Source organism: Rhinolophus sinicus, linkage group LG02, assembly GCF_036562045.2.
Source record: "Rhinolophus sinicus isolate RSC01 linkage group LG02, ASM3656204v1, whole genome shotgun sequence".
Lineage (NCBI taxonomy): Eukaryota > Metazoa > Chordata > Mammalia > Chiroptera > Rhinolophidae > Rhinolophus > Rhinolophus sinicus.
Window position 1 is genome coordinate 90,384,964 of NC_133752.1, and position 14,618 is coordinate 90,399,581.

At 44.1% G+C, this 14,618-nt stretch overlaps 1 protein-coding gene across 2 annotated transcripts in view; it reads right to left on the reverse strand.

The window, feature by feature from the left end:
- The window catches only part of RSU1 (Ras suppressor protein 1), a 171,392-nt gene extending 157,331 nt beyond the window's left edge, over positions 1–14,061 (reverse strand). Inside the window, exons 1-2 of one of the 2 annotated variants that reach the window (XM_019746074.2) lie at positions 13,812–14,061; positions 13,462–13,573 (exon numbers count right to left, since the gene is read on the reverse strand). In XM_019746074.2, coding sequence (XP_019601633.2) covers positions 13,462–13,570 — 109 coding nt within the window. In that variant the 5' untranslated portion in view covers positions 13,571–13,573; positions 13,812–14,061. The remainder of the gene's footprint in view (positions 1–13,461; positions 13,574–13,811) is intronic. The other variant, XM_019746076.2, reaches the window with a different exon arrangement.
- Between the last annotated feature and the right edge of the window lie 557 nt (positions 14,062–14,618).

Sequence of the window (14,618 nt, forward strand, 5' to 3'; positions counted from 1 at the left end):
TTCGTAAGTTTGAACTTGAGCACCGTTATGAGTCACGTGACGAAATGTCAGGAGTCTGTCCCACCCAGGACGTGAATTACCCCTTTGTCCAGCAGACACTCCCCACCCATCAGTCACTTAGCAAACCTCTCAGTTATCAGATCCACTGAACTACTGCAGCGCTTGTGATCAAGTGACCCTCATTTTACCTAATGGCCCAAAGCACAACGGTACTGATGCTGCCTGTCCCTATACACCAGACAGGAGCCGTAACGTGCTTCCTTTAGTGAGTATAGTACAGTAATACATTTTGAAAGAGATAAATACCACACTCATATATATTGTAATTGTTCTATTTTATTATTAGTTCTTGCTGTTAATCTCTCTCTGTGCCTACTTTACAAACTTCACCAGAGGTATGTCTGTACAGGAAAAAACATTATACAAAGGGTGCCAAAAAATGTATGCACATTTTAAGAAAGGAAAACTGTTACTGAAATGGTAACACTCAATATATACCAATAACAAAAGATGAATACAAGTCATGTTTGACTTCTGCAATTACAAGAAGTGCTCAAAGTGGTTACCATCAGCGTCCAGACACTTCTGATGATGGCGAACTACTGCTTGAACAACACTGACCAAAGTGTCCACTTGTACACATTTTTTGGCACCCCCGGTATATAGGATTCAGCACTATCTGTGGTTTCAGGTATCCACTGGGGGTCTTGGAATGTATCCCGGGCAGTAAGTGGGGACCATTGCATATGACAGGCAAAGGATTAACATTCTTACTACATAATGATTTTTCCCCTTCATACAGAATAGGTACTCAAAAACCGATGGTTATGATCAGTAATTAGGAAATTCTGCATTTGTTCAGCGAAGCACAGGCTGTTTGGAAGCTCTCACCATGGGAGCTCTAGTGGGGCAGGAGGTCCGGTGAAGAGTCTAATGGTCTTTGGGGTAAGGCGTGGAGGCGATGGTTTGTGGGTGCCACTTGGGACACACCTGTTTGCTGGATCTGTGTGTGAAGGAGAGAGGCCGGGGGAAGAGGCCGGAGCAGGATTGTGGGAGACACATCATGCCGGGAGAACTAGGAGGGCCCAGTAGCTGGTCAGAAAACATACCAGGTCTGAGCTGGGGGCAGCTGAGGAGTGTCAGTCCGGGAGACGAGTTATCTGAGACTGGAGAAGGCAGCACTTGGAGGTCAGGATAAGGAACTGCGTGGGGAGAAGCTGAAAGCCAAGGGTAAAAGCAGCAGTGAACTGCTCCCGAGAGCAACTCCTGCCATGGGTGTAGGTGGTAGCAGGCAGCACAGAGGTCAACTATTTAGTTGCTGCCGAAGGTTTCTGGCTCTTTGAGCTCCGAGAACCACTTCGCTTGTGTAGGCAGCAGGTCTAAGATTCCGGTCTTCCTGCCTCTAGAGGGGGTTTGTCTTTACAGGGAAACGGGCTCTTGGGCTGAGGGGAGAGGTATAGAAGATGGTGCAGGGAACCACTGCTTGAGAAGAGAAATGAAGAATCAGAGAGAAACGTCTACCATCAGGCCCTGGGATGAAAAAAGGAAAACAGTGCCTGTGCCCCCAGCCCCCACCCCCACCTGTTTATCTCCGGGGACGCATGGAGGTTGAGAATACACCGTACTGTACAAAAAGGAAAGTACACACATTGGCTACTGTCCGTGTCTCCACTGGGTGTTGGGGGGGAGGAAATTAACCTTTTTATCTTTGGGACATGTTGAAAGGGCATGCAATAGGTCATTTGTGGATCTTTGTTTGCTATGTTTGGCCCGTAAAAACAAACAACAACAAACAAACAAAAACAAAACAACAACAAAAAACAGGTCAGAATGAATCAGTCTCTTGTTTGGACCTTTAAAGGGTTCTCTGCTCACTCGCTCCCAAACCATAGACAAGTCACTCAAAGTCTCTGCGCCTCATTTTTCTCAGCTAAAACTGCAAAGGAGGTGGTTAATAATGGGACTATCGTACAGGGTGATTGAGGAATAGATGAGGTAACCAAGTTCTTACCACCGCGCCAGCCACATTTTAAGCATTTGGGAAACATTAGCTATTGTTATTACCTTGTTTTAACTTGTGTGATTTAGTGAGTGGTTATAATGTGCCCAGCACTGCATATTGTTGTAGCAGGCATTACATAAATATTAGCTTTCTTATCTTTTGTTTGTTTCACAGAATCAAATAACTTAATTCAGACTTCCATCTTCAAAACGAGATTATCTGTGCTCCAGAGAAATCCGGGATCTGATGGCTTTATAATCTGGGTCTCATGCTGCTGGAAACTGTGGCTGCTTTGCTTTGAGTCTCTTTATATAACTGTCATATTTTATTCAAGAAAGAAAGGAATTTTCCCATTCAGGATTATATTTTTTATTATGTTGGGAATTTCCACAATCTTGTAAAGAAGACTTCATCCAGGTGTGAATGTTATTTTCCCATTTTGGAAAGAAGTAGCTCAAGATCTGGAAACCTTGGCTGTAGTCTGAGTTCTGATTCTGGTGTCTGTGAAACCTGAGAAAAATCACTGTACTTCTCTGAGCCACAGTTCCCGTCTCTGTAAATAAAACGAGGAGCTTACGTATTTTGATTCCTAGGGTTCTGTAACTGTTTTCTAAAACTACAGCTATTTTATGTTACATAAATAAAATACTTTACACAATAAAATTAATCAGTTAGACAACCCCCCCAACCCCCCCCCAAAAAAAAAGAAAAAGGAAAACATAGGTAGATATAGAATAAAACTGACTCTGTACCTTGAACATTTTACTATGGCTGAAAAAACTTTTACCCATTTCCCTTTTAATGGGAGTTTCAAATCAGTTTACCTCCTATATGACACTTATATTCTATAATGTGCCATAGTGTTTTATTGCCTCCTTTATTAAAGCAGTCCCCCCTTAGCCACAGGGAACACATTTCAAGACCCCTAGAAGAAGCATGAATCCACGGCTAGTACTGAACCCTCTATATACTATGTTTTTTCCTATATGAGGTGTGATCAAAAATTACAGTGGTTAAAAAAAAAGTGTTACAGTAAAAGACACATTGCCATTAATCCCTCACAAAATACTCCCCTTTACTTCGAACACACTTATCCCATCATTCTTGCCACTTTCTGAAGCAGTTCGGGAAGTCCTCTTTCGTGAGTGTCTTTAGTTGTGCTGTCGTGGCTGCCTCGATGTCCTGAATCATTTTGACTTTGGGGAAGAGCCAGAAGTCGCACGGTGCCAGATCCATTGAATAAGGTGAATGAGGACACACCAAAATATTTGTATTGGACAGAAATTGCCGTATTCCAGAAGCGATGTGTGACACGGAGCGTTGTCATGATGGAGGATGATTTACAGCACACTTGAAGACATACCTTCTCTCTACTGTAGCTCACACCCGACTGACTGCACCTAACAAGTTGAAACTTGTCACACGCTGTTACTGAGGTTCGATGTGCTGCTTCCCATACTGAAGATCCCTGCCTTTCCGTTGGATGGCACTCAGCAGCAGCATTAACCATATTTTGTGATCACAACAGAAAGGATCTGTGTCACACATAGCTTTTGGTATATGGCAATTTCTGTCAAATAAAAACATTATGGTGTGTCCTCATCCACCTTATTCACCGGACCTGGTACCATGCAGCTTCTGGTTCTTCCCCAAAGGCAAAATTACCATGAAAAGAAAATGTATGAATCGATTCAGAACATTGAGGCAGCCATGACAGTACAAGATAAGTGTGTTCAAAGCAAAGGAAGAGTGTTTTGCGGGGGATTAATGGCAATGTGTCTTTTACTGTAGTACATTTTTTTTAAATGTAAACATTCACTGTAATTTTTTGTCACACCTCATATATACATACCTACGATAAAGGTTAATTTATAAATTAGTCACAGAAAGATTAATAACTAATAACAAAATAGAATAATTACAATACACTGTAATAAAAGTTATGAGATGGTCATTTCTCTCTCTTAAAATATCTTACCTTTTCACTTAAAGGAAGCACGTTGCAGCTTCTCTCTGGCATATCCAAATTGCCAGCATCACTACTCTTTCACTTTAAGCCATTAAGTAAAATAATGGTTACTTGAACACAAGCTCTACAACACTGTAACAGTAGATCTGATAACCACAGCTACTCACTGACTAACAGACAGGAAATATACAGTGTGCAGATGCTGGACAAAGGGATTAGTCACATCCTGGGAGGGAGGTGGATGGCACGAGATTTTATCACGCTACTCAGAACAGTGCACAATTTAAAACTTATGGATTATATCTGGAATTTTTCATTTAACATTTTTGGAGCAAGAATGACCACAGGTAACTGAAACTGTGGGAGGAAAAACCACAGATAAAGGGGGACAAATGTTTTCCCCCTTTTGGGTGACCCTTCCCTTCCATTTTAAAAAGTATGTACAACTGTGTACTCCACAACCTACCAATTCCACTCCTAGATCTACAACCAACAGCAATGCATGTATGTGTTCACTAAGACATGTTTTCGTGTGTTCACCGTATATTCACTATCTGTAACAGCCCCAACCTGGGAATGACCCACATGTCCAGCAACAGCAGACGGAGGAATAAACGGTGGTGCAGTCACTCCCTGAATCTGTAAACAACTTCACAGCGTGAATGCATCTCTAGGACACAATGCTCAGCAAGAGAATCAGATACTCAACAGTACACACTGAATAATCCTTTTTTAAAAAAAGAATACACAAAAACAGGCAAAACTAATCTCTGCTTTAGAATCAGGACAGTCGCTGAGAAGAAACTGGGAGGGGCAGCTCCCAGGCGCTGATCGCATTGCACTTCTTGGTTGGAAACTATGTCAATCTGTACTGTCACATATGCACTTATCCATAAAGTTTTTTTGAAGTGGATTCTTTTTTTTAAGTATGTGTAAGTGCTTTGGAAAAAAGAGGATTCTTGTTTCCTCGGCCAAGGGGCACAAGCCCAGGCAGGTCAGCATCTGTGGACATCCGTGAACACATTCCTAAATTGATGCAGAATCATTAGTCCCTACAGGCAGGTCCCATGGTTTCCAGAAGGGACCAGTTTGGCAGCAGGCACTCAGTGTCCACTTGCTAAACTAGCTGTTTTATCTTTATATGTACACGAGCCTATCAAAATCGTTAGTACATGAATAAGGCAAGATGGCATAAGCTAAGAACACAGCTTCCAAAGTCTAACTGGCCAGGTTCCAATCCTGGCTCTACTTATTAGCTGTGTGACTTGGAGCAGGTTACTTCAGTTCTAGAAATCTGTTTTCTCAGCGATACACTGGATGACGATGAAGAAGAGGATAATGAAATTGTGAGGTTTAAGTGAAATAAGCCGTATGTGGAGCTTAGTACAATGCCTGGCACGTGATAAGCAACGTGTGTGTGTGTGTGTGTGTGTATTTAATACACTCCATGTATTAATATATATGGCACTTTAATTATATATATAAATATATTTGTTTTTTCACCCCTCTAATAAAGTTTATACAACTGGCAGAACACAAATATATAATACGTTAAACAGGTATCTTTCACATGGCCTGAAGACAAATATTTACAACTCTAAAAAACCACTTACATATGAACATTTGATGTTGCAAACCATGTCACCAATTTCTGATCTGCACTATCCTAAAAAACTCAGAGGTCAAGACCCCTTCCAATTAACTGCCTAGTCTGATGTGTGACTTTCATTTGGCCCAGCTTACCTGTGAATTCTGAACTATTCTGAGTCCAGAGGAATAATTAACAGATGCACAGAAAATGTATTAAATGAAAGGCTCTTTATGAAGTATAGGCAAATTACAACTAAAGCTACCGTTTCATATAATGCAGGCTTTATTCTGTTAAACTGTATGAACCAGTATTTCCCAAACACAATTTTCTCTAGCACCGCACTTCAGTGTTCTAAGCTAATGTTCTAAGTTTGAATACAGAAAAAAATGAATATCCAGTGCAAAAAGATATTGTATCTGAGCTCTAAATTCAGTTAAGATTGACAGTTTAAGGAAAAGGGGAGGGTTCACAGTTAATATCGACCAGACAGAGAGTAAGTTGCTTCTAGTGTTTCCTTCAACAATTAAAAGCTCTGCAACAATACCTAAGTTTCCGGGCTGGCAGGCTGGCCAAATGATGCATTTTATTTGCCCAGCTCAGTGTTTTCAAGCGTTCTGAAACCGAATGCCTTAAGGTAAGGCCGGCTGCCCCGTCAGCTACGGAAATCCCAGTCCTGGACATCTGAGCCAGGCCCCTGCTGCATTTCAGGGATGGGCAGTAACACAACACGGTGTCGTAGAACGAAGGTGTCAGGTACAATGAAGTGTGCACTACACTTCCGCCACTGACTGTGTGATGCTGGGACTTACAGACGCGAGGTAACCTTCTGCTTGCTCATCGGTGAGACACTGACGATTAGGGCGATGTTATGTAAGTGTAAGAAGAACCTGCCCCACGGAAGCACTCACGCATGAACCAATCAGACTTAGGATGTAGACGTGATGGGCTGGACTGTGGCTCCTTAAGATTCCACTGTTGAAGCCCTAACCTCCAGTATCTTCGAATGTGACTCTATTTGAAGATAAGGCCTTTAAAAGAGGATCAAGTTAAAAGGAGGCCGCTAAGGTGAGCCATTATCCAAGCGGACTGGTGTCCTTATGAGAAGAGGGAGGTGGACACACAGAGACACCAGGGACATGCGCGCACAGAAGGAAGAGCACGTGGGCACACAGCCAGAAGGCGGCCATCTGCAAGCCAAGCAGAGAGGCCTCAGGAGAAACTAACCCTGCCCACACTGTGATCTCGGACTCTTAGCCTTTCGACTGTGAAAAACAAAATGTCTGTTGTTTAAGATCCCCCCGCCCCCCGTCTGTGGCATTTTGTATGGCGGCCCTAGCAAACTAATAAAGTAGATAATGTTACACCATCATGTGTCTTTTTGGCCTTACTAACATCCCAAATCCAAGACACTCCTTCACACTGTTAAACAACACACAATGATGACATCCGTCCAGAGGGGACGCTGAAAATTCCATTTTGCTCCATCTTTCCTTGGGAAGCACGCTGACTGAATCAGCACCTCTCCATTCAGAAGCCTCTGTGCCCTCAGATGAGGTATCAGACATGCACTGCAGTCACAAAACTCCCCAATATTAAAGATGCTTTGGATCAGACAGATCGTAACAAAGGGGAGGTTTCTTTGACTGTGAGCTTCATAAAGTACCATAAAAAGAGGATGTCTCTTTCCTGGAAAAAAGAGGCGTGATGGGGTGGGAAGAGGGGGAGGGGGTACTGCAGCAGCCCGGGATCAGGGAGTGTGGGCTGCAGAACCCTGAGCACAGCGCGGAGGCTCAACACTGAGCCCTGAGAGCCAGGCACTTCATCTGCATGGACTGTTCCCTGGCCCCATTTGTATGCTCTCTTTTGCTTTAAAAAATAAAAAACAAAAACAAATCAACCTGTGCAAACTTGCTATTCAATGAAGCAATAGGCCTTTATGAGATGGAAAGAAATCAATTCTAGCTTTTGCTGTGTAATAGTGAATCTCACACCTCTAGATCGAGTTTCTTTAAACCAGGTGAATGTAAATTTACGAAAGAAGGATCCAGGGAAGGCTTTTCAACTATTATCCCTATCAATTTTCGCACGGGTTATCACAATTAAGAGATAGTGATAAGGGCAAATCAGTGGGTGTTACAGTTTCTTACGAAAAATCTAAGCAGTTTAGATCCATGAAATAGCTTACAGTCTTCTTAACAGAGCAAATATTAATTTATCACTGGGCAATTTAAAGATTCAACACAGACGAAACTCCCACTCACCTTAGATAGTGCCCAACAGGGGAAAAAAAAATCAATAAATAGCTATTGGCAACATATGGTATTTTAATTATCAGTTGAAAAATTGCCAACAGTTTTTATGCCTGTCTGCTATTCCCAACAGACATAAGCACACAACTGAAATCCAGAGAAATGCCCTGCGGCACCCCAGCCACCTCCCACCCTGTCCATGGCTGTGAACTTGCTGTGTGAGGCCACTGCTTCTCCTCCAGACCCCATCTCACTGACCGTGCCTCTCTGACTTCCGGGAAGTCTCAATTAGGTGAGGAATGAGATACCGGGTGTCCAGATGTGATGACACAGTGAGACCAGCAGGCGAAGGCCACCAGGTAAGTGCCATTACTGAGAATTCCAAAAACTAAAGAGGTATCGTTTTGCACTCTTTACACAATCATAGATATAACAGTTTAAAATTATAACAATGGATATTAAGACTAATACGGGCCATGCTATAGACTGAACGCTTGTGTTCCCCCCAACATTCATTTCTGGAAATCGAACCCCCATTTTGTGATATTATTAGGAAGTGGGGCCTCTGGGAGGAGATCAGGTCATGAGGGTAGATGTTTCCTTTCCCCACGTGAGGACAGTGAGGAGACCGCTGTCCGTGAACCCAGAAGCACGTCCTCACCAGACACTGAATCTGCAGATGCCGCGATCCTGGACTTCCAGCCTCCAGAACCGTGAGCCATAAATGTGTTTTATGAGCCACCCAGTCTATGGTAGTTTGTTAAAGCAGCCCGAATGGACTGAGACATGCCAGATGGTACACTAGGCACTTTACGGATAATGACAATAACTCTATGAGGTAGTTATTCTTATTATTCCCATTTTATAGATAAGAAACCTGAGGCACAGAGATGTGATGTGCCCAAGATTGCACAGCTAATAACCAAAAAGCTGCTCACAAAACAAACAAAACAAAACAAAAAACAAAGTAAACAAAACAAAAGGCCATGGCTAACTGGAACCAGAATGTCAAACGACTGAAAAAGAGTAAAAGGTCATTATTAGTTCAGTTACACCAAAGGGACCTCAATTTTTCTTTGTTTTTATTTCCTATCTGGATGAAACATTTTCCGTTTTCACCCTGTCCTAAAACCAAATGCGAACACTGAACAGTTGTATTGTGTTGCTGATGGTTGTAAGCTGTCCTCCCTCTGGGAACTTGGGGAGAAGTCTGCGGCAGGAGACAGAGGCTACAATCCCTCTCCTGTGCTACACTTTCCACCTTAGCTCCCCTGAATTCTCAACTGAAAGCAAGAGCATCCTTCTTCAACCCAGTTTTCCCAAGCAGTATGCCAAGCGCAGAGAAAACAGAAGCATGCACAGCAGGCCCAGAAGGGCCACTTAAACCGGGCTGGATGGCATGGTGGGGAGCTCCTCAGAGTCAAGTGCACAGAGAAGGCATAACTGACAAGGGGGGAAGGAGTTCCCTCGAGAGAGCAAAGGGCTCCTCAGGCCAAGATACTGTAGGTTTCAAAACACAAAGATGGGCATATACAGGCCACTGAGAGGAGCGGAAACATAAAAGGTCCTCATAGCGATTACAGCTAAAGGACACGGTTTTCCCAGCTGTTATCTTTCCCCCAAGATGGCCTCCAGGCACACCTCAGAGATTTCACAGGTTCGGTTCCAGGCCACCGCAATAAAGCCAGTATCACAACAAAGTGGGTCATAATCGTTTTGCTGGGGAAGGATCTTCACTTCAATTAAAAAAAAAAAAAGTGCAACATCATCTATGAAGCGCAATCAAATGAGGTATTTCTGTAACTGATAATCCCGAATAGAAGTGACCACTTCCAGGTTTAAAGGGGCTTTTGAAACGGCTTTCCAGATACCCATGAGTATGCTTGTGGATTATTTTGCAGGGTCCTTTAGAAAGACCACTTCCTCTGAGGCAGGCTATTTTTCTATTTTAAGATTGATAGGAAAGATATTTTATAGTCTGACCTGAAAAAGAAATGATAAAGGCCTGACCACCCAGAGGGCAATACACTTGAAAAAATTAAAAAGTCACAAAAGACTTAAATAAAAGAAAGGAAAAAAGTCTCCCAGGTTACGGATGGGATTCTCAACTCCCTTGGAAGCTGATAATGGGACCTGCAAAGGCGGCTTTAACATCCAGGTGAAGACTGCTGCGTGGGATAGTTTCTATACTGCAATTCCTTTAATAAAAAGAATAAAATCAGTGCCATTACTCTTGGAAGCTTTAAGGAGAACATGTGTGCAGATTACATGTCATATGGGGGGAAAAATGAAGGAAAAGGAAACACGAAATACAGCAATCTAAATCTAGGCAAAAGTGCCAACCCTCCAGGTCCTCATAAGCCCCACAGAAAACATCAACACGGGACACCAATGCCTCCCCCAGTCTAATAACCCACGCTATTCCTGGTTCAGGCCATCGACTGTGTTGGAACTGGTGACATCGGAGGCTTACAGGCTCCAGGTGCAGAGTCACGTTAAGCTCGGAACCGCCAGAGTGCTAAAGCAGGTGACATGCGTCCGTGCACTCACACTAAACCAGTCCTACCAAGCGGGTACTTACGTCTCCATTTGATGAGGACACACTTGAGGCTCAGAAAGGTTAAACAGCTTCTCTAAAGTTTCACAGCACTAAGGAGAAGATGGAGAATTTGAAGCCAGTCTATTCAACGCCAAGGCCCCATGCGTAAGCACTGTACTCTGCTGCCTCGCAGGGCAGATCTGACGAGATCCAGAATCTGGCAGAAAACTCTAGAACCTGTCTGCTGGCTGTCTCCAGCCTACCAAGTTGGCCCCATCAGAAAGTTTTTGGTACCTAAGCTCCTGAAAACATTTTTGAATGGCAATTTACTGCCTCAGAAGAAGCGCTGTGCTTGTAAGACACAACTCTCCCAACTAGAGACGTGTCATAGACTAAGTACAAAACCTCCACTGCTATCTTCAAACCTTAATTCTTGCTTATCTTTTGAGAAACTGAAAAAAGTAAGGACAATGAAGGGAAAGTCTGAGGCGCAGTAACTGTTCTCTGTCCCTGAAAATGAATCGCTCCCATGTTTGAGATCTTCACACTAATACACAAAACTCATGATTACTGTTAAAATTTTTTTTAAGTAAGGGAATATGGGAATTCTTATACTACCAGTACTGCACCCAACTCAAACTTTACTATGTAAAATATTAAAATATATATAGTAAGCATTATGTGCATTACTGATAAATGAGTTCCAGTTGAGGAATGGGTTTCTGAAGGCATTCTGGAACCCTCCAGCCTCCAGGACGCCAGAAGTCAGGGAGTTAAGAGCAGAAAGCAGCCACTCCTTGGGTCTGTACACACTACAGAGGCCAAATTCACTTTCACTGAACTCCAGGAAATACCATTGTTCTTCCTTAAGCTACTTCTCTGGGAAAATGTAAGTATGATCTTATTTTTCGCCACCTTATATTACACCGGAAACATCTTTTTCAGGAAGCAAGTGGCTATCTTTTCTTCTTCAATAAAAGCCAAGGCCTCAAAGAGATAATGCCAGTGAACTGAAATAGCTCACGCCTCTCTCCCTACTTGTAAATATTACATCAAGAATCCTCTTCAAAGCTGAGAAGTAGTAACAATCCTCTGCTGAGAGCAAGTGCTTTCTTCAAGCCCGTGCTAGAATTAAAAACAGTGCCAAGGAACAGAAAGCCACGGGGCCAAGAGTACAGCCCAGCCAGGCCTCCTGCTTGCCGCTCACCATCTTCTCCCTCCATTGCAGCACTGCCCTCAGTGACCACCAGCATGACAGTGGAGCCAGGCAGGAAGAGCGTGGGGACACGTCCAGGTCCACAACTGCCAATTCAGTCCCAGAGATATCTGCTCTGTTGTTGCCACTGAAAAGCCATCACCACAAAGAAAGGCCAACATATACCAGGAGGCTGAGATGCTACTTAGTACAAAAGCTAAGCTTAATGGCAAGTGTCCTTCTAAGGGTCACCCAATGCAAACTGTCTACAGCTTTTCATCTGCTTTCCTTTCCTGAGAAGCACCAATGGCACCCACCCCAATCTCTGTCCCAGAAACCACGGATTCACAGCAAATGTGAATCTGCTCTCTCCACACCTCATAAGCAATCTATCATCTTGTAGGGTCTCCTGGACCTCCCCGCTTCTTCTCCAACTTCACATTCTGGTCTGGTTCTCGTAAACTCACAGGCCTAATCCATCATTCTTTCTTTCATTCATCAAACATTTTTGAGCACCTACTCTGTTCCAGACACTGTTATAAAGAAGGCAAATATAAATACTGCACAGCTTCAGCCCCTCCAGTCTCCCAGTGGGGAAGAGAGACGTCTAGATTCAAAACACATTACAATCCTTCAGTTTGGAGCATGAAGAGTCAGGAAGCAAGGCATATCCAACTTCAGAGAAGAGAGAGTAACTATGTCAGCTTGATACAGAGAAGGAATCACCTAGGCTGTGACATCTGAGCTGACTCTTGATAAAAAGTAAGATTTCCGGTGGCAAGGGAGGAAACTATACCTGTAATGGCACACAGACTGGAAAGCGTGTGCCCTGGTTCAGGAAAAGCAATGAAGTCGTATGACTGGGACACCAAATGCACGGAAGGGATGGGAGCTAAGTAGGTTGTGATCAGGTTCAGGAAGGCCTTGCCTGTCCTAACAAGGAACTTGAAGCATTATTGTTGGTAATGAACAACCAGGAGACATGTTTAAGGGAGAAGGTCCAAACTGAAGCCTGAAGAGTGTTTTGTTTCACCTTTATAAAGTATTTTTCAAATATTGGAATTCCTTGCCAACTTCTGAAAATCAGGAAACTTGACCTGGATTCTTCGCTTTTCAGAAAAGAAAAGAAAAATCTTGGCAACACTGGGCCAACATCCTCAGGTGGTAACAGTTGCTTGAATCTGAGCAAGGGTGTAACAGTAGCTCCCCATTCAGATGGGATACTATCAAGGAATTCACAACTGTCCTCACTTAGCCCCTGCAGGCATCTGAGTCTGCAATTCCTCGTTTAAAGGAGAAAGTAACACTCTGTGTTACAAAACAAAACAAACTGAAAGCAACGCGGTGACTAAATTACAGGGGCAATAAAACTAGAGAAAACAGGAAAAGTTAGGAACACATCACAATAGAACAAGCAGACGATAACAAAAGCCTGAAATACGTTACAATAAAAACCCGGAAAAAGGTAATGAGTCAAGAAAGGCTGAACACACTCCAAGCGTAAGAATCCTTATCATGTAATTTTTGTGTGACATTTGTTCGAGGACCAAAGGCCATATTAGCAGAAAGGAAAAATGACTCAAAAATGATTTTCAACTAAAACATAAAGTGACTATTAAGTAAACCATGTGGAAAATCCATCCAACTACTATAAATCAGAGACAACTGCTGAGGGTACAGCCGCACAGCTGCAACCGTCTGTGTAATTCTTGCCCTGGGTCTCATTCTCGTTTTCCAGTCAAAACAGAACCAATCTGATTACAAACTTTCTGCATCAAGGTCTTGACAAGGGACATTTACAAGCAGGGGTGGGAGGCAACCCATTACAACTTCTCCCACCACGACCCCGGCAGTTACTCGGAAAACTTGAAAGCCCTTCCAGCTCCTCCACGGGAAGACCCTGCCTGGGAACTCACACAGGCCGTTGACATCGAGCATGTTGGAGATGCCGCGGTCACTCATGTCCACTTCCGGCTGGTTCTTCTCCCGGCTCTCCTCCACCAACTTTTTCAGAGACTTGGACATGATCTGTACCAAACGACAACAACAAAGCACGTGGGCGACGGCCAGGAGAGTGCAGGGACAGGAAGGAGAGAACCCCGGCTGGCACTCTCCGGGTTTCCCCTGGCCCTGCCAAGTGGCCATCAGCGGGCAGGGTCCGGCTGCAGGGAGGAGGATGGGGCGCAGCAGCAAAGTGGCAAGGGTCCCGCACCCCTCCAGCCAAGCGGAGACCCGCAAACCCAAATGCAATGCCACACACACTCACCGCGGAGGGCAACACCTAACAGGTTGGGCGTGAAAAGGCCACGCTTTCGCAGGACCCTGGCACTACCGCGGTGAGCGAGATGCGGCCGGCCGGAGATAAACGCGCACCCAAACAATGAACACGCCCTGTCCCGCCGCTCCGCGCAGGCGCACTCTGTGCTACGCGCCTCTGCTCGCCCAGCCCGCGCGGGCGCCCGACCTTTCCCAAATTAGGAGAACAGTTTATTAGACGTGGCCTCAGGCGAGGCTTCGCCCTTAAAAGAACGAATATCCCGAGGCCGGCCAATCACGTCAGTTATTCGGCTTTGAGGCTCCGCCCTTCACCGACATTAGGCCACCCAAATTCCGGTTTGGAATTCCGATTGGACAAGAGACGGCGCGTGCGCACTAGCGCTAGCGCAGGCTCAGTTCGTAGTTGAAGTGCAGCGTGCTGTGGGCGGAAGTGGGGAAGTTTAGGAAGCGACTCCGAGGTTAAGTTCTGGGAAAGTAGAAATAAACTTTCTCTGTGTCCTTCTCCTATAGTTGTGAATCCACTAATCGGAAGTTGCTACCATTAGTTCCTTATCCACGATTGTGCTTCCCAATATATTATGAGCTCGTCAAAGACGAATCCATGGTGGTCTCTGTGTCCCCTCACCCAGCTCTCAAACACGAACCTCTGTGTCACACGAAGGGGAAAATACCAAGATAGATAAATTACTTTTCTTACACCACACTCAAAATTGTGCCATGTTTTAGTTTGCTTTCTATTTAATGATTATTTCATTGTTTTCTTACTAGGATTTCTAACTGCTTTTCTTTTTCGTAA